Source organism: Drosophila hydei, unplaced genomic scaffold (genome assembly GCF_003285905.1).
Source record: "Drosophila hydei strain 15085-1641.00,03,60 unplaced genomic scaffold, DhydRS2 tig00008130-arrow-arrow-pilon, whole genome shotgun sequence".
Taxonomy (NCBI): Eukaryota; Metazoa; Arthropoda; class Insecta; order Diptera; family Drosophilidae; genus Drosophila; species Drosophila hydei.
The window spans coordinates 565235-588961 of NW_022045839.1; the positions used below are offsets into that span (position 1 = coordinate 565235).

At 35.9% G+C, this 23727-nt stretch overlaps 2 protein-coding genes across 3 annotated transcripts; one reads left to right on the forward strand and one right to left on the reverse strand.

Moving 5' to 3' along the window:
• Positions 1–447: 447 nt before the first annotated feature.
• On the reverse strand, positions 448–13783 carry LOC111599996 (transcription-associated protein 1). The gene is made up of 21 exons (XM_023315895.2): positions 13457–13783; positions 12903–13088; positions 12609–12806; positions 12351–12517; positions 12190–12280; positions 11992–12130; positions 11556–11928; positions 11406–11490; positions 11172–11312; positions 10909–11112; positions 10209–10826; positions 8761–10150; positions 8405–8700; positions 6708–8294; positions 6357–6642; positions 6145–6292; positions 3278–6068; positions 2678–3214; positions 2489–2617; positions 1201–2412; positions 448–1081 (listed from the first exon to the last, which is right to left on the reverse strand). The coding sequence occupies exons 1-21, from the start codon at positions 13691–13693 to the stop codon at positions 509–511; spliced, it is 11388 nt and encodes a 3795-aa protein (XP_023171663.2). The 5' UTR covers positions 13694–13783; the 3' UTR covers positions 448–508.
• Positions 13784–14303: 520 nt separating this feature from the next.
• Positions 14304–23683, forward strand: LOC111600008 (histone acetyltransferase KAT6A). Of its 2 annotated transcripts, XM_023315910.2 has the most exons (7): positions 14304–14377; positions 15587–16464; positions 16562–16645; positions 16740–17734; positions 18310–18529; positions 18785–22313; positions 22381–23683. In XM_023315910.2, the coding sequence occupies exons 2-7, from the start codon at positions 15605–15607 to the stop codon at positions 23581–23583; spliced, it is 6891 nt and encodes a 2296-aa protein (XP_023171678.2). In that variant the 5' UTR covers positions 14304–14377; positions 15587–15604; the 3' UTR covers positions 23584–23683. The 2 variants fall into 2 exon arrangements, with proteins under 2 accessions (XP_023171678.2, XP_023171679.1); XM_023315911.2 differs by lacking the exons at positions 18310–18529; positions 22381–23683 and having other exon boundaries at positions 18785–18853.
• The last annotated feature ends 44 nt before the right edge of the window (positions 23684–23727 follow it).

Consider the following 23727-nt stretch of genomic DNA (forward strand, 5'->3'; position numbering starts at 1 on the left):
GGTTTTAATATTCTAAATCGCTAAGCTTTCGTTGCTAGGTCATAAATTGAACCATTTCTATACCCTTTCGCGAAGTGAAAGTTCTGAATAGCTTAAGACTTCTAGTGGGTTATTGGAGCATTCGCTTAAATATCAATGGATATTTAGGTTCTTCAACAGTTTGTTTACAATGCAAATAAATTTTAAGCTGAATGTGCTATAAAAAGATTAAGATTACGAATGTTTTATTAATATAATCAGAACTATTTTAGTCTTTAATATTGGTATAGTATAGTTTTATTTACAAATTATTTTTTTCTTACAATAAATTAAAGTAAATTTGCAGATTTAACGCCTTTTAGCAGCGCACATAAGTTCCAACAGTTTTTATATTTCAAATCTAAAATCTTAAACAAAAAAATTATTTAAAAAGATTTTTAGTTATATTTAGTTTACGTTAGAGGCTTAAGCTTAAAATATTATAGTATTTTATATTTTTATATATATATATAGTGTTGTAATATTTAATTTACAGCCAAGGATGCCACGCTGGATCCATGCGACAAAGGTTGTCTGTATTCGTTGCGGACTGTATGAGCGCCGAAATCTTCTTCTTTTCAATGTTGTCGAAATAGGATATCTTATTCAATCGCAATAAAATAGTATCCACTGCTGAATTAACTACCCTAATAGTGTGCTCCATTGTATTATTATCAAGCGAAGGCTCCTGAGATGCATCCAATAATTTGCTTTGCCTAAATCCTTTCTTTTGCAAAGTGATTATTTCATCTCTGAGTATAGTTTGCAAAATGGAACTGAGTTTATAGTTGGGCTGAATAAAGCAACGAGCTGTCGCTACAATCGCCGCAGATAATAAACCCGAAATTCCAATGTTCGTTATGAACTCCCCAATATTTGGTGTCAGTCTGAAGGGCACTGGTCGATGTTGATTAAACTGTTCCTTATCGTCATTTATATCGAATTTAAAGTATGATATATTCATAAGTCCAGAATCCTGATGAAGGTACATCATATCTGGATTGAGACGTGTTAAATTCAGAGCGTGCTCACAGAGATATGATAAAGCCAACTGAAGTGTCAACTGGAAAGATAAAAGGAATTGAAATTAATCAACTTGCTAAGAATTGTCTAGTAGATTTTCTAAAAGTTTATGTTTTGTAGCAATTCAAGCAGTTTTAAATCTACTACATGGAAACTTACCATTTTTCTAAATTGCCAATAGTCCGTTGCAGCAGCAAACGTATTTAATGCCCATTGCCTGAGCAGAGTTTTTGGTACCATTGTACACTGAACTTCAGTGAAAATTTCTCTTAATATTGTATGTGAGATTGGGGTTCCTTGAGCTTGAACTTCAGAAAGGCGCTCGTAATATCTAACTATTGGCATATCGTAGTCAATCTTAGCGTTATTACAGCACTTCTTAAATATCTTTAGCAATGAGACACTATTTGGATTATCTTCAGCGAGTCGCATTTGTGGTGAAATTGGCACAACTCGCGGCACAGTTATATTCAAAAATCGCCGACTTGTCTCCTTTTGTTTTTCTAAATAATAATTCAGCATTCGCTTTAGCTGCAATACTCGCTCCTCGCGGCGAGCATCGCCTAGCCCTGAATCGAGTACTACCAGGTAAGGGTATATTTTACCATTCGTACCCCTTATATATAGCCTGCGAGCTGCGGTGTTATTTTTCTGTACTATTTCCACACGTGGCATGAACCGAGCTATGCGCACATAATAATGTGACGATGATGGAATTAGCAGCTCTCCGGGCAATTCAACTTCGGCGGTTTTCTGACTAAAGTTCGATAAGAATCTGCACTTGTCCTCAATCAAAAAGGAAGTCGGCAGCTTTTTCACTTTGGTTTCTAATACTTTTATCCATGTTTTTAATTTGTATATCAAATTATGTAATTTCATCGCTCCGGGCTTTGAAAAGTCGAAATCATTTGTAAATTGCTCTTTCATTTTTTGGAAAACAGGATCTTGAAATGTCACTTGTGCGCGTCGTGCCAAGGACTCTGATGCAGCCGAGTGAGATATAGACGAGGTGACAGATCCTGGAACATTTTCTATTCCAATACCGAAAGTTGATCCCAGTTTCTTGACAAAGTGTAACGTGTGTGGAGTTATGGTAGCATTCACTACTGTGCTTCGATTCTCAAATGCTATGGCATAACATTTAATTAGGCCTTGGCGTAACTGACGTAAAACTTCTTCTGTCCAACTCTCTCGGAACCAAACCATTTGATCAACAATTCCTTCAAGTGAACTTAAAATCGTGGGATGAACTTCACGTTGCAGTTGCATTACTTTTGAGCATCTCCACATAGGCGGTGTCGCTTTTATTGGATTAACTGATGGAACGCCTGTTTGATTTCTTCCACCAACTGATGCCATATTTTCCATAGTCTAAAATTTGAAATACAAATTTGTTAACAATTTTTTGGTAAATATAAAAAATAACTTGCTATAACTTGAAACTTACGGAAGATGTTAATTTTCCAGCGAATACCGCCTGTTCAGCTGATTTATGCTTTTCTCTCTGTTCAATCTTTAGAGTAAGGTATAGAGTTCGAATCGGAAAATAGACTGCCTGAGGATATAGTCGCCCAATCTAAAATCAAAGACCAAATGAACGTATTTCTTTTAATTGTACCGCCTTAGTTTGACTTACCTGACTTAACAAATTTAATATTACATCGCCCTCAAATTGTTCCAAGCAACACAGCAGTTGAGGTATCCACGGCAGCCAATACGATGGCGGAATTCCAGATACATATTTCTCAAATGTGCTTATTAGAGTGTCGCTTGAATTATCATATGACAAAAACCATAAGACCTTAGCGATATACTTTCTGGTTTTGCTCTCATTTTGATTACGGCAAGCATGAAGGAAACAGATTAAAGCGTTAACTCCATGGGAAATTTGTTTGTCTTTCAGATATATCTGCTCCATATAGTCTCCCCACATAGCCCACGCCTTTGTGAGACCATCGTGAAGCTGAACTGCTGCACTAAACGATTTGCCTGCTTCCTCAGTGCGGCCAATTTGCGTTAATAACAAGCCTTTCAGTGCGTAAAATTCAGCATTCATTTCGCCTGTGAAATATTTTAAGTTTGTTGACTCAATCACTTCCAGCGCTTCATTTATCTCATTGCGTCCAGATGTTGATGGCATTTGTAAATAACATTTTACTTGTTGACGTATTTTCTGCAAAAAAACATAAAAGTTACATTAATAATAGCTTTGCATTTTTTAAATATTAATAGTTACCTGGAAGCAATCAACTATTGGCACGGAGGGTATTGTGTATATTCTAGATAATGTCTCCTGGCACACTCCAGTTAGATTATGCTTTCTCGCAATTTTGCCAAATGAAATAATTGCTTGGGCTGAGGCATGCACTCCCAGCATTGTGCTACCTTGATCTGACTGTTGCTCCAAATGCTGCGTTATTATTTGATAGTGATGTTGTCTCCAGGTAAATATGTCACTCCAATGTGATAAATCATCAGATATAATGGGCAATCTGTTGCGCCATGTTTTGACAATGGCTTTCATATCGTGCAAAGAGGAATTTCTCGACTGCGTTAGGCCCTGATGGATTTGACTTGCTTCGTGTAATTCCATAATTTGTTGTGAGGCCTGAAGATATGGCAAGTGAATGTGGGATACGATTTTTGGTAAGCGCCGCCACTCTCTGATGCATAAGCTGGAAGCAATCTCGACATATCGCTCAACACTGGCAGCCTGTCGATCTTCCTGATACAAAATGGATAAATATCCTTTGTATAAGTTCAACTTGAACCCATATTGCTTGGAATAACACTGCTCAGTTTTTGACAAGGCATTCTTCATAAGATTCCAGTCGGGTACGCGCCAAGAGCTTTCTAGAATCAGGAACATATTCTTTTCTCTATTCGTTTGAGCATAGTCCAATAAAATGTCCCACTGATTTAGCTCCTTTGCACAGCGCATCCAATGTTTCTCCCATAGCAACAATTCGCTGTTAACATCAATATTTATTTGGCCGCTGTTCAAATCCTGTTTAAACTTTGTCATGGCTAGGTCGTAGGCACCTTGGGCTTCTTCGAAAAAGCCCATTTGTTCATAAGAGATGGCTATATTTGTTTCAGGATAATGTCCGAATTTTAGCCAGAGGCCAGCCCAAAGATCTTCTTCGTGCATAGCGGAGTACATTTTGGAGAGAGAGTCATATATGTTATTCAAATTTTGTACATCGGACTCCGGCTGAGTTACTTCCGGATTGCTTAAATCGCTACGCGTGGAGTATTCCATAGCCAAGTCTTCAAGCACTAAGATGGCTCTGTGCCAAAGATTATGCGATTTACCCAAGTATGTTAAAAGATTTGGCGGAATATAAATCGATGGTGTGCAATTGGTGAGGCTCTCCACAAAGGTATTAAGCGTACTGGGACTGCAATCTTTCTGATTGACATTTGTGCCAGACGAGAGGAAGGGTATTAACTCCTTGGATATATTAATTCGTTGATCTTCAGTGAAGATACCCCAAATGCTTGGAAAGATTGCAAGCCAGACGCTTTCGGCTAGCTGTGTGTCCATGTGACATAGCTGTGACGTTGCTACAAGCATTTGCTCTGTGCGTATATTTCGATTTGCTTCTAGAAATTCAGCTTGTTTGTAAATCAGCTCAACCAACGTGTCACGGCGTGTAGAAAGTATCTGTTGGCAATCTTCTTTGCGAACGGACGTAAATTCCAGTTTTAAATCAATATCAAACACGTCGTCTTTGTCATTAACGCTTTGGACATTCTCAAATGATTCAGGTTGTGAGGACAAAAACGAAACAAATGTGTGTTCTTGAGAATCTGTAGAGTTAGTTGGAATCACAGAAGATATACAAGGAATTTTAAACGCTTCATTGGAACATTGGATTTGAGTCATAGTATTAGCTGTCAAAATAAGCAGTTCGATGCATTGCTTTATCCAATAATGTGAACCAATAGTATCCCATGCCTGTGAGCATATTATGTATAACAGTCTGTCATGAAGTCTGCGGCGCATTGACGAATCTAAAATTTCAAAAAACTTTGCTCGAACATGCGGATTTTGAAATCGTAGACCATTCAGAAATGCACCTTCCAATTTACTTGTTAATTCAGTTTGTTTCAAAACTTCGTCACGGTATATGTAGTTAATGATTTCCAAAAACTGAACATTCAGTTCAATCTCATCGGTAAATTTCTTTTCAACATATTGCATTAGTTTTACTAGCAGTGCCGACTTTTCTCGTATGGATGGAACATGAGCTGAAATATTAGTTTCTTTACTCTTCACCCAATCGTCAAGCATTTTTATAATGCATTTCACAATCTTAACTTCAGAGCTTTTTTCGATTAGGCTTACTAAAATAGTTCCTATGAAGAGTTTTCGTATTTCCACACTCATTATAACAACTCTGTTTTTAATCAATTCCAAAGACAAGACCAGTAGCTCAAGAGCCAGAGAATTGGAATCAGTCGGTTGGGTGTTGGTCGTATTACTTGTATTAATATTAATGTGATCCTTTGTAAGTCGATTTAGAACTCGAATGAATTGAACTAATATTCGGTCTATATAACTTGGATTGTTGGTGGTGCAAGCCTTTAAAATCATTAGGGTTCCAAATAACGACGACGCGTTCGGCTGAGGACTTTTCTCATAAAAAGTTAGATTGTCTGTTATCATTTTGCTAATGGCACTGTACAAAACATCAAAATCGTTATGCTTGTGCTGTGAATCTGGTGGAAAAGTTGACATCAGTCGTGTTAAAAAGATGTGCATTAAGCGTACAATCCTTGTATTCTGGTGTATAATACATAATGAAAGACCACGCTGAACCGGTCGTATAATTGTCACCAATTGGTCCGAGCTTAATATTGTAGTTAGGAACGTTAGGAAGTCTATTGCAGTGCATATATTATTCAAGTTATGATGAGGCGTCTCAATCGTAGCCAGAACTTTATCTAACCAATTGATTTTTATATCGAACGGTTGGGGCCAAATTTCTGGACGCATGGCCAGTTTTAACAGCATGATGCACCTAAAATCAATTAAGTTGTAGAATTGTCAAACTGATCTATAAACAAAAGCCATTAACATTTAATTTTCAAACTTACCTCCTTGATAGGTTATCCCCCGAGGAAATTCCAGGTTGTACATCATTAACTTGACAAGCTAAACGTATAAGAAAGTTAAGCACTGTATCGCAGAATGATTTATCAATTGATCGAAGAACGTCTTCAGACTTTGTATGAGTTCCCACGCCTATAATATAATAGATGGTATTTATTAATATGTGTTCTATTTTATTTGTCTTTAATATACTTTCCTTGCGCTATAGCTTGTCCCGAAGATTCGGGGAATTTTTTCCTACTTTCGGTGGTTTCACTTCCCACTCGCTTACTATGATGGTTGTCTCTTAAATCCTCTTCAGATTCATCAGCTTTGACATCTCTTTCGTCTTGTTTAATTCGATGCAGCTCCCATTTTATTATAACTTCTGCCAAATCGACAGCCAATTTCTTATGCTCTATAGAAGCACTTGGTGGAAATCCTAAGCGTTGCATATAATTTATAAGATGCTGCACCAGTTGATGTCTTACGGGGAAGTAAACCTAGAGTTAAATTTTAACATTTGATTATAAATCAATTAATCATATTAAATTCTTTAAAAACATACTTTGTAGTGACGAATAATTAGCTGTAGAATATGAAAAAGCTGTTGTATTGCGTGGCCTTCTTCGACAATAATCTTTTTTGTCCAGTGTGTTAACATAGTGTTTCCATCTTCCATACGAAGCGGCATAGCTGGAGTTAGCACGTCCAAAGCCTGCTTCACAATGGGTCTTGCTTCTAGAGCATGTCCCTTTAGCAACGAGTGGAACACTTGGAGTACGATTTTCTTATGAATTGCAAGTCTTGCAATTATGTGGGCAAGTAGTAAGTGACCATGGTAGCGTGCCGTTGGATCTACACAATTCTTACTGAGCAGGCATGGCCAGGCAAATGTCATTAAGCGTCTAAGCTTATTACCTTGCCTTTTATTGTTAGCATCGCCATCGTGAATATGCTGTGAGGCGCGTTCAACGAGCAGGCAAGCGAGTTGTAGTAAAGCAATTCTTACTGCATCGTCATACTGCTTATCTGGATCAAATACTTTATTGATAAACACTGACACAATGTTTTTCTCATCTTCTTGATACGGTGTTGGCGGAGCTCCAATTAACTTATTTCCTTCACCTTTGTCAAAGCTTACAGTAAAGCAAGGTATTAAAATTGCTGTTATTATCTTCGCTTTTAAAACTTCAGTAAATGTATTGTTATTGAAATTTTCAACAAAATGGAAAAATGCATTTCTTTTCCAATTAACAGTAAAGCTTTGTGCGACTGTGTTTTGCAAAAAGTCTCGCAAGAAATAAACATCCGGTATAAAGTGAAGGCACAGAGCTCTCAATAGTTGGAATAGCAAGTCAATATCATTTGTGTTATTTGAAAAATATAGCAAAAGTATTTTGCCAACCAAATGCCACAAATCGCAAGCGACATTTTCCAAGCATGTTGAGTACAAATTATTTCGCCACATGTTCTTCAAAGCATCAACAATATCGGGTCTAGTTGGAATCCATTGATCATCTTGTTCCATCAGAGTAAAAATTATAAGCACTGCCTGATGTTGCACATTATATTTGTGGGTGTTACTCATAGCAGTATTCCAACTTAAATAATCCAACAAGATGACGTATTTCGAGTTCTTAATGATAGTTCGAAATTCATGTCCATTTTTATGCTTTAATAAGAATATGAAAAACCGGTTCCATTGCGAGTCTTTCATTATTGAATCCATCATGAAGAGATCAACTGTTTCCAATGGAAAACGTTGCAAGAACATGATAAGTGCTTCACGGTATGGACTTGATGCCTCGATCATTAGATTCTTTTCGGTTTGCAAGACCAATTGGCACAACTTTTCGATATACTTTGACGATGCTGTAATGTGGTAAAACATCTCAATGAGGGTCACAATTTTCTGTTCATATTCTCCTCCTTTGGATGTTGCAAAAAAGTTAACGGTTTCGTTAGTGCACTTATAATGGCCCACAAATATCTCAATGATCTTTGCACAATGCTGCAGTATTTGTTCGCTAAGTTTTTCATTGAACATTTGCGGAAAGAGTTGAGTAAAGTATGATAATCGTTTTATGGCAGGAATGGACAAGTTCCTATGGTCGCCCAGTTTTAAAAGTAGAGGTCGCATTGCGGCTTGCACCTATAAATATATAATATAATTAATATTTGGCTAAAACAGATTCGTAAATGATCTTAAATAGAATCATATACATATGCATTGTACTGCCATTATAAGTTTCTACAACTTACCTTCTCTCTATCAAGTGTAATTCCAGAAATAAATGTTTTCATGCAAACATAGGCAGTTTCTTGTAACTCAGGCTTATCATTCTCCATGACTTTAAAAATTATGTTAATTATTTTTTCCTTATATCCAATTTCATTAATATAATGACATGCTGCCAAAGCCCGTAAAGCACTTATTCGTAATGGTATAAGGTTTGTCACATTTTTATAGCAATCTAATTTAGCTAATGTCGCATCCTCCGCTTCACTTAATGTGAGTAATTCATGGAAGAATAACTTGTGGTATGTATTTGTCAAATCTGAAAAATAGATAAAAAGAATTAGTTATAAGGAAATACTTGTATGAGAACAATACTTACCGATGGTAAAGAGACGAGGCTCCAAAGTAGTACAAAACGTATTACCATCCATCAGTCCGATTTGTGCATTGGCAGGTTGATGCCTCAAATAGTGTTTTTTTGGTGGTATAATATCAGCTAGGACATCTTTATGTGGGTCCATAACCTCAGAAACAGTCTTTTTCTGGATCGAACCGATGTGCTTTAATAACAACATGGATTCTTCTCTTACGATGGAATTGGGGCTTGTTATGTGTCGTACGAGCTCATGAATTACATCATACGTGGCTTTCGCTTGTAAATCTTCTAATTCATCATTTCGTGAATTTATACTTATGGGTGACAAGCAAATCTCCAACATTGTTTTCATATAGTTTTTAGTTATGTCAAGCGCGCCATTTGAAACATCTCCCTCCAGATCCATTAACACAAACATAAACGCTTTCAAGAAATTAAACAAATGCTGGTATAACGCACGTAGAGACATATGTTTGCAAAGAAATTGAATAGCCTGACAGCCGCCAACCTTGGCATACCAGGGGCGATCGTAGCACAATGCTGTCATTCTTTCTGCCAAATATTGCATTAAAGGTAGCTTGCAAGCCCTGTCTTTATTGCCCATTATGTTTGCAGCAGTGTCGAGTATTATTCCCATGCAAGCTATGCCGGGCTTGCACAATTCCTTTTCTTCATGTCCCATGCACGCGGCCAGCGCATCAATTAATACCATTGGATCGATGCCATTCGACGTGAAATTCTTTTGTGGAAATGGTCCTGCCTGTTGAGCAATCGCCACCATAGTATAGTGTCGGACAACAGCTGCCATAACTGGACACACTGAGTCTCGTAAGTCTTTCGTGGCTGAAGCAACCAACATGCCAATAAGAGCTGTTAAATGAGTTCCACGCACGCTTGACGCATCTATTTTGTTGTGGAATATTGGCCAATTCATAATGTTGCTTTCCACAAAGTCGCTGTGTGTAAATAACTTTAGCAATGTATGCTTTTCATCATCCAGACTAATAAAAGCAGCCAGAAAACATCGGATCACTTCCCAACTTTGACGTCTATAAAATTGATCTGTGGTGTTTGAGCTCAATGCTTTGAAGGCCGACTCAATTGCATACTCAACGGGAAATTCAATTGGTTTCTCATATTCTTGGAAATATGTAATTATTGAGATTTTTGGCTTTTGGTTATGATCATAATGCAGAGTTTGCGGCTCCACCATCATTTTTCGATTGCCTCCGCCAAATTTGCCAAGCACGCGAAAAGCAACAAGTGCTGCATTGTCTTGATTTCTTAATGTTTTCCATAAGGCTTGCATCAAAGCTGCCCTTACTGGTTGTATATGGTCATACAAAAAATCTGGTTGCAAATTGTCAACACACAGTTCCAAAGTTCTTAATCCCTGCAAATAGAAATTTATTTAATTAAAGGCTTTATAAAACTTTATTTTTCGACTTTACCTGATTTATAAGAGTGGGGGAACCGTTCAAAGCGGAAACTAAAGGATCCATGAGCATGGGAAGATATGGCAACAATGATGAGAGTCGCACAGGTACAGTCAAGCAAAGCTCAACGAAAAGATCACGCATATGTTGTTTGTGAAATCCACTTTGCAAGCGATTTAAGCCCTCCAACAAATTTGGTAACAGCGGAAGAAATTCTTGATAGAGAAGATCGTGACTTCCGCCACCAATGGATCTGAACAGAGCCCTTAAAAGTAGAAAATAGTTGTAGGGCTCATCTGAAATCAACGCCAATTCCATTGAGCGAATAACTATTTTGTGCAGATGTGGCCGCAACATTTGTTCATTTTCCACAGGAAATAGGCTAACGCTGCCAAAAACGAGCTTAAACAAGCGGAGATACAAGTTTGATCGTTCAACATTTGAGCCCATTTCCTCCATTTTCTCCAAAAGGTACTCAACCAACACAGTCGCAAATAGTGGCGAAGTGGTGGGATTCGCTAGAAATGAGTTTGCTATAACCTGAAGTGCTTGATTTTTGTAGATTCGTTCTACCAAAAAATCGATAGTAGTAGCAAATATTTCTTGAAAATTCTGTGAATGCATCATGAGAAACTAAAAAAAAATGTAAAAAAGTAAATAGTTAAAATGTAAAAAAGTAAATAGTTAAAATAATGTATTTTTCAATAACACTTACAATGCCACTAAAATGCTCCAAGACTTCCTTCTCCTCTTTGCTGCGAGACATCAGTCCAGATGCTCGTTGTTGATTTGGATTAACATTGATCGTATATATATCCAACGCTTCCATTGCAAAATGCACTAAGTCAATATATGTGCATAATATCTCAGGACTGAAAAGTTTTTCCTGCATTTGCATGCTTGATTCGGAGACATGAATCTATAACAAAAAGACAAATATTAATTGAACTTCACAAAAATATATTTGATTAATCATACCTTTGAATTGAAAAATCCCCAAGTTATTGTTTTAACGCCACCAACAAGGGTTTTGACCAAACTTCGAAATTCAGCTACATTCACCGAACATATCAATTGTGAACCAGCCGTGGTTTTAGTCTGATCACTTCCCAGCTGATCCTTAAATGGACGAAATATAAATAAGAATACGTACATTACCATTAGGATTAACAAATTATATATACTAGCTAATCAAGCTCAAGTGTTACTTACATCTTTTATCTCTGTTAAAGGCAGAGCAGGTATGTTAAATGAACCAATAGGGTTCGCTGCTCCACTGGCTGGAGGTTGTCCCTTGCTGATTATATAAAAGAATTATGTAACACATATAAATAATTATGTAACAAATATATACACACATACCACTTTTGAATGATCAGAGGTAGTTGAATTTGAGCGATAGTTTCAAACTTCTTCACGAACACTTTCAGCAGCGTTCCTAGAATATTCCTAGAGCGCTGTGGTTCCAGTTCACTGTGGTGTCGCAAGCATTCGACTAGATTCAATAAAAGCTTACACGACATGGTTTGTATACCAATAGCAAGTGTCTCGTCATGAACATTTCGGGCAAACAAATGCACGGCTTTGACTAAGACATCTAAGCTTAAACTTTGACGGACATGATGTGCTAGATCAGCTAATGTAGAATACGCCAATGGTCGAATGGAATCTAATGTGACACCTTTTCCAATAAGTAAATCTTCATCAAATAGCTTGTCTATTGATGGAATAAATTCTAAAAGAATAAATGCAGCAGTTAATATGTCAACCTTTTTGGAAGAAAAAAAAACAAACTTACTTTGTCTTAAATCTGTTGCAAATATATGCCGCGCAGCAATTAAAAGCTCTTTGCGTAAATGAGCTGCTTCCTTGGGGCAATTTTCCATTAAATTTAACATTCCATTTGATACAGATTGTGAATTTGCAATTACAATATCCTAAATTAAATATTCAATTTTTATTTAATACACGTTCAACATTAAAAGATTAAACTTACTTGATATATTCGCACAATATATGCCAAAAATGAAAGTGTTTTTACTTGAGCTCCCATGAAGTCTACAAATACTTCCTTTTGGGTTGAATTTCTAGCAAAAGAAGAATAGTTTTATTTTAATATAATTAATTTAATTTGTTTAAATTTTTGTCAAAGTTCACCTTTGATGTACGGTTGGCTGTAAATTGATGGTTGTAAGTATTAAAGGAATGAACTCAGCGACCTCTTGATGGACAGCATTTTTATATATTTGATACATCAATACCACAATAATGGGCAACTCTTGGAGAACTTTTAGGGATAATATACCACGAGGCAGAAGATTGTACTGAAATATAAACAAATTTAAAATATTAAAACTATTCTTTGATACATAATATTGTAGACAACAAACATGTCTGCTTGCAAATTAAACTTACAATCATTTGCTGTGAATTGTGCTCCAGTGACTTCTCTACGTGTATCGTTTTAACTGAATATGTGTCTGGCAAAAGCATTTCCAAGTCCAAGTCTTTTAGATCGCTGATCCAAATTTCATTTGAGGTTTCAAAGATTGATGTTAGATTATTTGGAAGATTTGTATAAATTTCTTTAACAAATCCCAAAAAGAGTTGAATCTAAAAAGGAACAGTAATTAATTAATATATTCTTAAGTGCATATAAAAAATGAAACATTAAGTTGCCTCTATATAAGAAGTAAAGTGTTCACATACCTCAGGATTAAACGATGGACGGAAATGTTTGTGCAGCTCAATTATTATACGAAGACTGATTAGGACATTCTCTTCATTGTCAGTTTTTAATAGTTTAAGCATCATTGTAATAATTGACTTAACATGCTGCCTCAGATTCTCTGTAATGGGCAGTCGGTGTATCATCTCCAGTATAAGTTTGCGAATCTAAAATGTAAATGATAGAATTTCGTTATAGTTATTTAAAACAAAAACAACAGATAATAATATTTTCATTTATTTAATATTATGATGAAATATGTCTTTTTCCTTTTTGCAACAGGTTTAAGTGAATGTCGGGCAAGACATACACGAGCAGTAAATGAATAGTCATAGAACATTTGTTTACTTTGGCAGATATACCTGTTTTAGGATTCTTTCTTCTCTAACTCTCTTGGCTTAAGGAGTCTTGCCAATTCAATTAAAATAAAATTAAAATGTTTGTGCACAGAAATGCATACACCCACCCACATACAAACATACATACATACATACATATGCAAAGGCATTGGTATCCAGAGGAGAAAAATACTTACGTGCTGTATTGTGTTTTCTTGTATAAATTGAGGCTCGCCCTCTTGTAATATACGCATAAATATTTTAAGTGCATTTTCCAAAAATGAAGGATAAGACGGAGATTGCATTATCATTTCAAAATGTTCGCTCAACTCCTGGGTGGCTTTCAATTTGATGTCTTCGCTTGCAGACGGATCATTTAATATACTTAGGTAATTCCGAAAGGTATTAACCGGAATACTTTCGACGTGTGCCATTTTAAGTGACCATTAATATTTTTTTGCAACGAACGAAATGCGATTTTACCGGTGTAAACAAGCGAAATGTGTAAATTTGAGGCACAGGGTGGTAGGCAAAGTGTAACATAGCGTCGCATAATATCATTCACAACAAAGTGTGAAGCTATCTTGTGTTTTGACTGCAGGGTGTTTCGATTAAAATAGTCCATTTTACGCCTGTTGTATCTGTTGGGATATCATGATATAACAAACTAAATCAATTTAATAAAATTTCTTACACTAAAAGTCAGAACAGTTATTTATTGAAAAAAATATAATTTTTTTAAACGCAGAATATCGTTGTTACGTATGATTACATTTTGATTCCTTTTCGTAAGGAATGACACTGAGTTACAAAATAAATATTTATAAAATAATATCTGAAAATAAACCATTATGCGTGTTATTTTATTAGATAGTATATTAAATTATTATTCTGACAGCTTAGTTATACAATATCATGGGAATGCCATGTCTATTGAATATAACAATGGTAATGAATATAAAGTGTTCTATTTCATAGTTTCAATCGCGTTTACTGCTGGCTTGTATATTTGGCTTAAATTGATTCGAATTAATAGTACACTCTTGCAAAACCGATAATTAGTAGCAAATAAAATTCTTTTGTGAACTAATAAATTATACATCGAGAATAAATACCTTGTAAGTTGCATACCAATGGACTTATAATAATGTCTCTTGTATAATTGGAGAGCTATGAAATGTGTAAACATTGCCTAACCTGATAATCGTGTGTGCTTTAATACTTATAATTTAAAATTGAGACCTATTGGATCTAACATACTTATGTATTTACATACATAAATATCTTTAAGCATATACATACAAACATACAGATGCGTTAAGTATCTTCAAAATGATTTAAAGATATAAAGACAAATGAAATTTATAAAATAAAATAAAATAAAATAAATAAGTGAAACTCATCTTGTAATTTAATTTAAAATTATATTAACATAAGTAGAAGAGTGTGCATGTTACCTTTTTACCGAGCGCATAGGTGGGAGCTGGCTAATACATTAAATTAACAAGATGCACACAGCGAGCTAAAATGCAGATTGTTGTGGTCTTAGTGGTCAACAAATTAAAAAATAAGTGGAAATAAATTGCTGTATGAAATATCGATTGATTTTGTACATGAAGCAGAACAGGTTCAGATTCACATACATTGATCATCAGGCATCGGGCACACCTTATTTTACCTTTATCTACAAATAATTAAAGCCTGTTTGCGCATTCACTCGGTGTTTGGTGTCTCATTCATGTTATGCTCTGCTTTGGATTTGCTCGTTTACTAATGTTTATTCAGAACACCTGTGTTGATATATATGCTTAATGGCAGTCGGCAATTACCGGCAAAAATACGGCACAATTTGGAAAACTGACAAAATATATACTTAAATATATTAATGAAATTTTTATAATTTTTAACAAAATGTAGGCCTATTAAAAATTAAAATAAAAGCACAAAATTATAAATTTGTCCTTGTATTTATGCTCTTATTTAGATACTTTAAGCTGATGCTATTTATTGTAACCTAACACGAATTATTCTGCGGTTTGTTAACTGATAAGTTGCCATTAAGCTATGTAATTTTACTAGCAAATATGATATATATATGTCATTTTGTGGAATGAATGATTTTAGTTGTTGCTGTTAATATATATATATATATATATATTTATAATGTAAATATGAGCTGATGCGATCTTGTCTAGTCTACATGTTTGGTAGTTTTGATCATGAAGATTGATGCACTGATTACCCACTTAGTTCCTCTTCATTGTCTACAAATCCTTATACTCTATGAAAACTTCTTTGTTAATTATAATTCGATAAATAATTCACAGTTAAAAAAAGGAAGAAAAATGAGAGAATCTGCTCATGATATCAGTATGGATACCTGGAAACAGTGGATACTTGATGCAATATCAAAAATTCGGTCCCAAAAGCAAAGGCCGAGCGTTCAGAGAATATGTCAGGCTATTGGCACACATCACAAATTTCATGAAGATATTGTGGCTGAAAAATTGGAAAAGGCAGTTGAGTCTGGTTCCGTTATCAAAGTATACAATAAGGGATTGCATTCATATAAAGCGCCGATGGCGAAAAGGCGAATAAAAGTTGATAAAACTACAAATCTTTACAAAGTCGTAGCTAAAGCAGTTAATGACTTGGGAGAATGCGAAGGATCTACGATAAAAAATATAGAAAACTATATTCAAAAATTTAACTGCATTGATCTTTCGCCCAATGTTGATTTCAAAGCTGTAATTAAAATATCAATAAAGAAAGCTGTAGACACTGGCTTCCTAATACAGGAGGGAAAGTTGTACAAGAAGGGCAAATCGTTAACAACGCCCCGAAAATCTTTACCAGAAACTGAGATACTTATCAAGGGAGAAGAAACATGTACCCATTGCTCCGGAAATTCACAAAAAAATCTAAATGGCATTCCAGAACCTCTCAGTTCTTGTAAACAATGTGGAATATCATTGCACACGACATGTGCAAACATTGCCGGTAAATGCAAATCGCAGTCGTATGTCCTGCTTTATATGCTTGTTACTAAAGGATCTTTATGGAACTGTCAGAAATGTGCCGATTGCGTTGTCTGCAAATTGCGTAATCGCGGTCCATGTCTTTTACAGTGCTTCGCTTGTAAAAACCATTTTCATCTTACGTGCCTCGATACGATTCCAGACAAAAAGCCCAAGCATCCATATCGGTAAGTTGCTAGATAGCTACAAATTTATTATAATACAAAAATTCAATGAATCTTACATTTAATTAAAAATAAAATAATTAAATAATTTCAATTTCAGATGCAAATCGTGCCTAAACGTTGATCACCCAAAATCATTAAAAAGGGATGCAACAAACATAAAACTGGAGCAAGAAAATGAGAGGTAAGCCAAATTCTTACAGTATATATTATCTATAATACTATAGTATTTAAAAAAAGTCTAATAAAAATACCAACATTTTCGCTCGCTTTTGTAGAAATGTCCCGTATTCGAATGTCTCCCAAAAAACACATTCCAACTGCAAACGGCAGATGATTAAGAGAGAAGAGCGAATAGAAAATCCATCAACGTCCCAAGAATCTGTAAACAATGTTGCTGGCCACAAGCAGAAGAAGAAAAATTGCATCGTCGTTAATAATTTTGAAGCTCAAATTAAACAAAAAAAGATATATCGAGAACCAATTATTAATCAAATTAATCGAAAGCGTACATATTCGGATTTGTCATCTACGACTTCCTCAAGTGACAGCGACGATGATGAGGATGATGATGATGAAAAGAATGCTGCGTGCGAAGATCAAGATGACAGCACATCGTCCGACTCATGCACGTCCTCTAGCTCCGAGTCAGATTCAAGCGACAGCTCGAGTGACAGCTCTGAATGCGATGACGATAATGATGAGGAGGACTATGACACGGATAAAAGTACATTTAAGGAGAATATATTTGAAAACGAAAAGAATATTGAGTTTCGATCATCGCCGAACGACGCAACAAGTTTAATGGACGCATCTTCGGAAAATTGGGGATTTGCTGCCGTTGCAAAAAATCCAGTTGATGACAAATATATCAAAAATTTTAAAAGCCTAAGCTATTCCAACCATCCGGTAGCTAATCAAGCAATCGAAGCGAATAAGCCTAGCAAATACGTAACTGATAAATCTGATACTGTTGTGAACGGTTCATTGCCAATCAAGCGCAGCAATGGAAATGTGGAAAGAAAAAGGACAATTATCTTGAAATCAATGCCACTGGATTCCACAAATTTGTACATGAAACATGATGATGATATTCCATATCTTACCAAAGAAACTGTATTAAAATGTCGAATGATTGATGACCAGGAACAATTTACAGAGCCAAGAAAGAAACCAGTGGAATCAAGTTTAAACAACAATACGGATTTTAATTGTATAGGAAATCCCACGCATGTTGAGAATATTGAGTCAATTGGCCCGAGTAAACTGTTTGGTATGTTAGAAAATTAATTGTATATTTAACTTAATTGTACGAATGCCTAAATGGGAAGTTAGGGCAGTTCCAATAAGATAGTGATCTGAGATATCATGGCTGTAGTCGAAGTTTTATAGTTTGCACCACTGAAGTGGACATCAATAAGATAATGTAGGCAAGGTTACTGGAAGCGTTACTATTTATAAACTTAATATATTTGTAAATGTTTAATTGCTGGGGCTAACAGATGATTGACCCAAAGATATGTTCCTTAAAATTTGAAAAGTCATTTATCATTTTATACTTTTATAATATATTGCGCAATAAACTAAAGATTACGATCTATATACATAGCTAGCATAAACAAAGATGAATTTATAGCTGGGTTCATTCTGCATATTTGTTCTAAAATAATATTTTCTGCAAATATGTGAAGCTTGTCCAAGCATTCCCCACATTCCACAGGCAAAGTAGTTTAATCATTTGAATATATAGCTTCCATTAATTTAAATTAAGTTTGGCTTAGTGCCAAAGGCAAAAAGTACCTATTTAAATGCTTGTCAAAAATTAAATAATACATTTTTTACTTATAGAAAATCAACATCTACCACCTGGCGTTAATCAATTTGATGTTAACATATATCAAGAAGTATTGCAAAAAGCTGTTATTAAAGTTTCTGCAAACCATTCCGAAATGCCTCTTGAGAAAAGTAATTCTTTGATTCACTGTGGACAAAGTCCCAAATCTATTGAAATTGGAAAATGGAATATTGAAACATGGTACTCAAGTCCATTTCCGCAGGAGTACGCTAGGTAAATTCGCAATATCTATTACACAGTATTATTATTTTCTATTTATTGAAAACTAATTAGAAAATCAATATACCAGATAAACCGACTAATTATTAAACTAGGAATAGTTTCAAAATAGCAGCTAAATATAAATATATTTTCCTAAAGCTTGCAAACTGTTAATAGAGAAGCAAAATATATTTGAATTTCAAATATTTAAGATATAGCCAGTTTCTCAAAATAAAAATAATAGTAATAATTTTATTTTAATTCCAGGTTGGCAAAACTTTACTTGTGTGAATTCTGCCTAAAGTATACAAAAAGTAGATCAGTATTGGATAGACATCAAAATAAATGTATTTGGAAGCAACCGCCTGGAACTGAAATCTTCCGCCAAGGCGACATATCTGTTTTTGAAGTAGATGGAAATGTTAACAAAATTTATTGTCAAAATTTATGCCTACTTGCAAAATTCTTTTTGGATCACAAGACTCTTTACTACGATGTAGAGCCTTTTCTATTTTACATCTTGACCAAAAATGATCAAATTGGCTGTCATCTAGTTGGATATTTTTCGAAGGAGAAACACTGTTCGCAAAAGTATAATGTATCATGCATTCTGACATTGCCTCAATATCAAAGGCAAGGATATGGACGATTTTTGATTGACTTTAGTTACTTACTTAGCCGAGAAGAAGGCCAGCTGGGAACTCCAGAAAAACCGCTCTCTGATCTTGGACGTCTTTCCTACTTTTCATACTGGAAATCGGTTGTACTAGAGTACTTGTATAAGTACAGAAATAATCAGACAATAACATTTAAAGATATAGCCATTAAAACTGGCTTGGCTATTTCAGATATTGCTTTGGCGTTTGAATTGCTAAATTTCATTAAATTAAGAAAAAATGATGGCGACATAAGATTCCAAATCAATGTGAAAATAGATTGGAAAAAGGTTTTGTTACATCATAAAAAGAGAGCTCAGAGCAAAACACGAATATTCATTGAAGCCGATTGTCTCAGATGGAGTCCGTTAATGTCGATTTCAAAATCTCCCAATTTTAATATAAAACCAATATCGAATCGTGAATATTTGAGCCATCAATGTATTGAGAATTCAGATAATGATGATTTTTATAAAAAGAAACCTGAGGAAACTATAAAACCTCTAACAAATTCAACAGAATTGTATAAGGAAAAAGATTTAATTAAAGCGTTTAAGCCGGCCAGTGAAAATACAGAAAAGACAAGTTACATTAAAAAGGACTTATATTCAGAATCTGCACAACTACCACTAACAGATGCAAAAAGATGCAAACGTGCTTTTGAAGACATAACTGAGAACTCGGATTCCTCTGACAGTAAATATTCTAAAAAATCATCAGAGTCGTCAGAATTCAATATGTTGACTAAAAGAGCGTTGCGTCTTGCTAAGAGGAAGGACAGTATTCCTCACACTAACAAAAGAAAACATTTTGAACGCGATAATAATATTGATCATGTAGAACATGATATACCAATCCAAGCCGATCAACAAAAGGCGAATGAAACTTTTGATAAAACTACCACCTTGCAACGACCTACGGTCCAAGATGTTAATGTTACGAAGCCTGTTAATATTGTGCCCAAACTGCGCGGCAAGAAATCAAATGGAAAACGTGACGAAGAAAGTAAAGCCGCCGGTCAAACCAGTAATAAAATTCCAATGAACGAAAGCGATAACGTCGAAGTGAAGAAAGTCATTCACGATAAGCAGGAAACCGAACCTGAGCCTCAAACTATTGAAAAAGAGAAGAGCTCAACTGATTACTGCACGGAACAAGTATATGATGCTGTCGCAAAGAAGACAAAGAAAGCACTGTTTTCCGAAACGACTCCAGTCGAAATAAAACCTACTGAGAATACAACTCCAGAATGTAAAATTGAGCCCAAACCAACTGAAACTGAAATGGTAATTGAAACCGTATTAAATAGTGAGCCGAAAATTCAAATCCAAGTTAAAGACAACGTCGAGCCTCAGAAAGATGCTAAGTTAGTGACTCCAACTGAAGTGGTAGTTGAAGAAAAAGTTATCAGTAATTGCAATACTACTTCTGAAAATACTAAACTTGTACCAATAGTTGAGTCTACTGAAACTAATGTACCTGTTGTGAATGAAGAAAAATCGGAGCAAAACAAGGATCCAATAACTAAGATGGTAAATAACTCAGATGATAAAAATATAAAAATGGATATCACACCTACTCCTGCAGAAAAAGCGCCTGCCGCAGTATCCGCACCTGTTTCTAGTACTACAAAGTCCGTTGAAGGTGTTGCCACAAAAAACTCAGATACTAAAGTGGATAGTAAGCCCTGTGTTATACCTGATCAAATTGAATCAAAAATTCCTGAAGTTTCCCATATTAAGGCTTCGCCCAGTTGCAATCGACAATTAAATAGTGAAGTTGACAAAGTAAATACAACTAACGAAAAACAAATCCAATTGAAAACAGAGGTGCCGTTTGTACAAGAAGCTGAAGCTAAGCAGAAAATAAACAAAAAGGCGGCTTTGGAAGCATCTATTGCTAGGACTGAGAATCCCAACACGGTATGTAAAAAGCCAGAAGCTCCTAATACAAGTAAAATGAATGTCTCGGATAAGGACACGAATAAATCGACCCATTTATTGCAAGTTAAAGAAGAAGAAAAGCCTAATGTGCGTGTTCCGTCATCCTCATTGCCTATACGCGATAAGATTCAACTGAAAAACAACGAACATCCCCAGTTACAAAACTCTTTACCTTCCCAGTTCCCTCTGAATCAAATGCCCAACTACCATCATACTTCGCAGTATTGGCAATGGGACTATTACAGCTATAATCTGTGCAATTTGGACCCAGCAACCCAGAAAGGTCAGAAACAGTTCCACAAAGACCTGGCAACAACAATGGCATATACACATAACTTCACGCAAAACCTGTACCAGTCGGCGAATTTGGCCATGCATGCTCATCATCAGATGCATCATACAAAGGATAAACAGAAGGTTGATCGGAAAATTAGTGGAAAAAAGGAGGAATTGGCAAAAGCAGCTTCCAACATAAGCACTGTCAACACTGCAAGAGATGATGGCCATGCACTTAATTGCAATGATTACAATGTTAATCAAGCCAACATTTACGATCAGAAGTGTTCCAACCAACAGAAACAATTCAAGGCAACCGATCATGGTCAACAAATCAAGCCCATAGACAATGCTCAAAACCCTATAGCAAGACATGCAAATGCAAACCAAGCTGAATCAGCAATTTTACTCTCAAGTTCGTTGAGTCGGGAGCCTTCGGCCGCACCCACAAAGCCAAAATCAGAGCATAGTGGTAACATAGCCCTGGGCGCTACTCGAGAAGACAAAATTAAAGTCACTCAACCAATTCTGCAATCAGTTAATCATTCAAATTTGCAAGTCGGCGGCCAATCTGATGTTAATACTAATATTCCGTACACCTCAGAATCGGCATCGAACAATGCGCCCATACAACATTATGATTGCGGGATTAATGTGCAAATAAATATGGATTCGCCAGCAAGTATTGGAAGTGCCGTCAATCATGGATCTGAAAACACCAATGGACTTATGCACAGGCAGTTTTCTGACTGTTCAATGCAAAATCAGTCAGCCACGACGCCCATGCACATGTCAATCCAAAACTCACATATCCAACAGCAGAACAACATAAATATGAATTTAACGCCAGAAGGCTCGCCAAATTTAAATATAATCGGCAATTCACAACACCAACATCAAAATAGGAAACTAGCTGTACAGGTAACTACAAATTATTATTAATTATTAAATTTGGCACTAATAGCAAATCTTGTAACTCCTTTTGCAGACGGATATTGTTGCGAGTTCCCCGAGTGCATCACACCGAGAACCAACACCCAAGCAAATTCGTAATAGTAACTCTTCAAATAATTCTCAGCAACGAGACGCTAAAGTTCCTAGTGGAACTACGCAAAATACTCACCATCAACACTCCCAGAGTACTGTTTCAAATATATCGAAAGCTCAGCAAGATGGCATAGGAAGCTTACAGTTTACGCAATCAGGAGGACAGCATGGACATCAGCAGAATATGCAGCCCTTGGATTACATACCTATTCCGCAAATCACACAAAACTTTTCAACGAATCCATCAAATTACGATATAGTCGGCATGCCAGCTGTAATTCAACAACGGATGTCCCTGAATAACTCAGTTCATTCTCTTTCGAACTCCCATCAACGCATTGAACAACCATCGTCAGCTTGTGCTGTAAATAATTTTTATTTACAAAATAATATGCCATCCAATGAAATTGTATCTAATGCATCTCGTATACCAGTGTCTACAACATTAGGGCCTCCATCTTCTATAGCTAATAATGATCAGTCCATATCATCAAACAGTGGAGGAACTACGCCAGCTGTAGTAGGACACTTATGTAGTCTTTCAAAACTTCAACAGCTTACTAATTGCCTTGAATCTCAGCCATGTAATACATCCCCAGGAGCTCAAACGAATTTAGCACCATCGCCGCACCACCCAATCCCACCCAATTCTATGACACCTCCACCACATTTGATAATGCAAAATAGAAATGTTTCTACGCCCCCAAATATGTTACAAGCTCAAGTAACTCCCTTACAATATCATAAATATTATACAAGTAACATGAACATTACGCCGAGCACATCAACGCAGAACACTAACAGGAATACTAGAAACACACCATCTGCCCCAATACAACATACCTCGGCGCCTATTAGCGGCAGTTCTAATAACCGCACGGCTAATGTACACATCAGCCCCAATCTGATGTCCCACTATGGCGCCATTAACAGCTATAGAATGTCGCCGCAGCAGAGTCCTCCTGCACCAGCGTACAGCTCGGGTGGTGAATATCCCAATTCTCAGATTCCAATGCAAATGGGAGTAATGAACATGCAATCTCAGTATCAAGACGCATGCGTGTTGCAAAGAGCTACGCAACCCAATCCGATGTATCCAACGTACTCGCCATACTTGCCGTTGAACAGCTCAATACGCAGATAGTAAACAATTGTCATCTTACACAAAGTATTATAAAACATAATATTTGCCTGTATTACTTGTGTTGTGAATAAATATAATTTCTGCGAATTCAAATATAAAACTAATAAATGGATATTTATTTAATTACGCCTAATCGGAATTCCA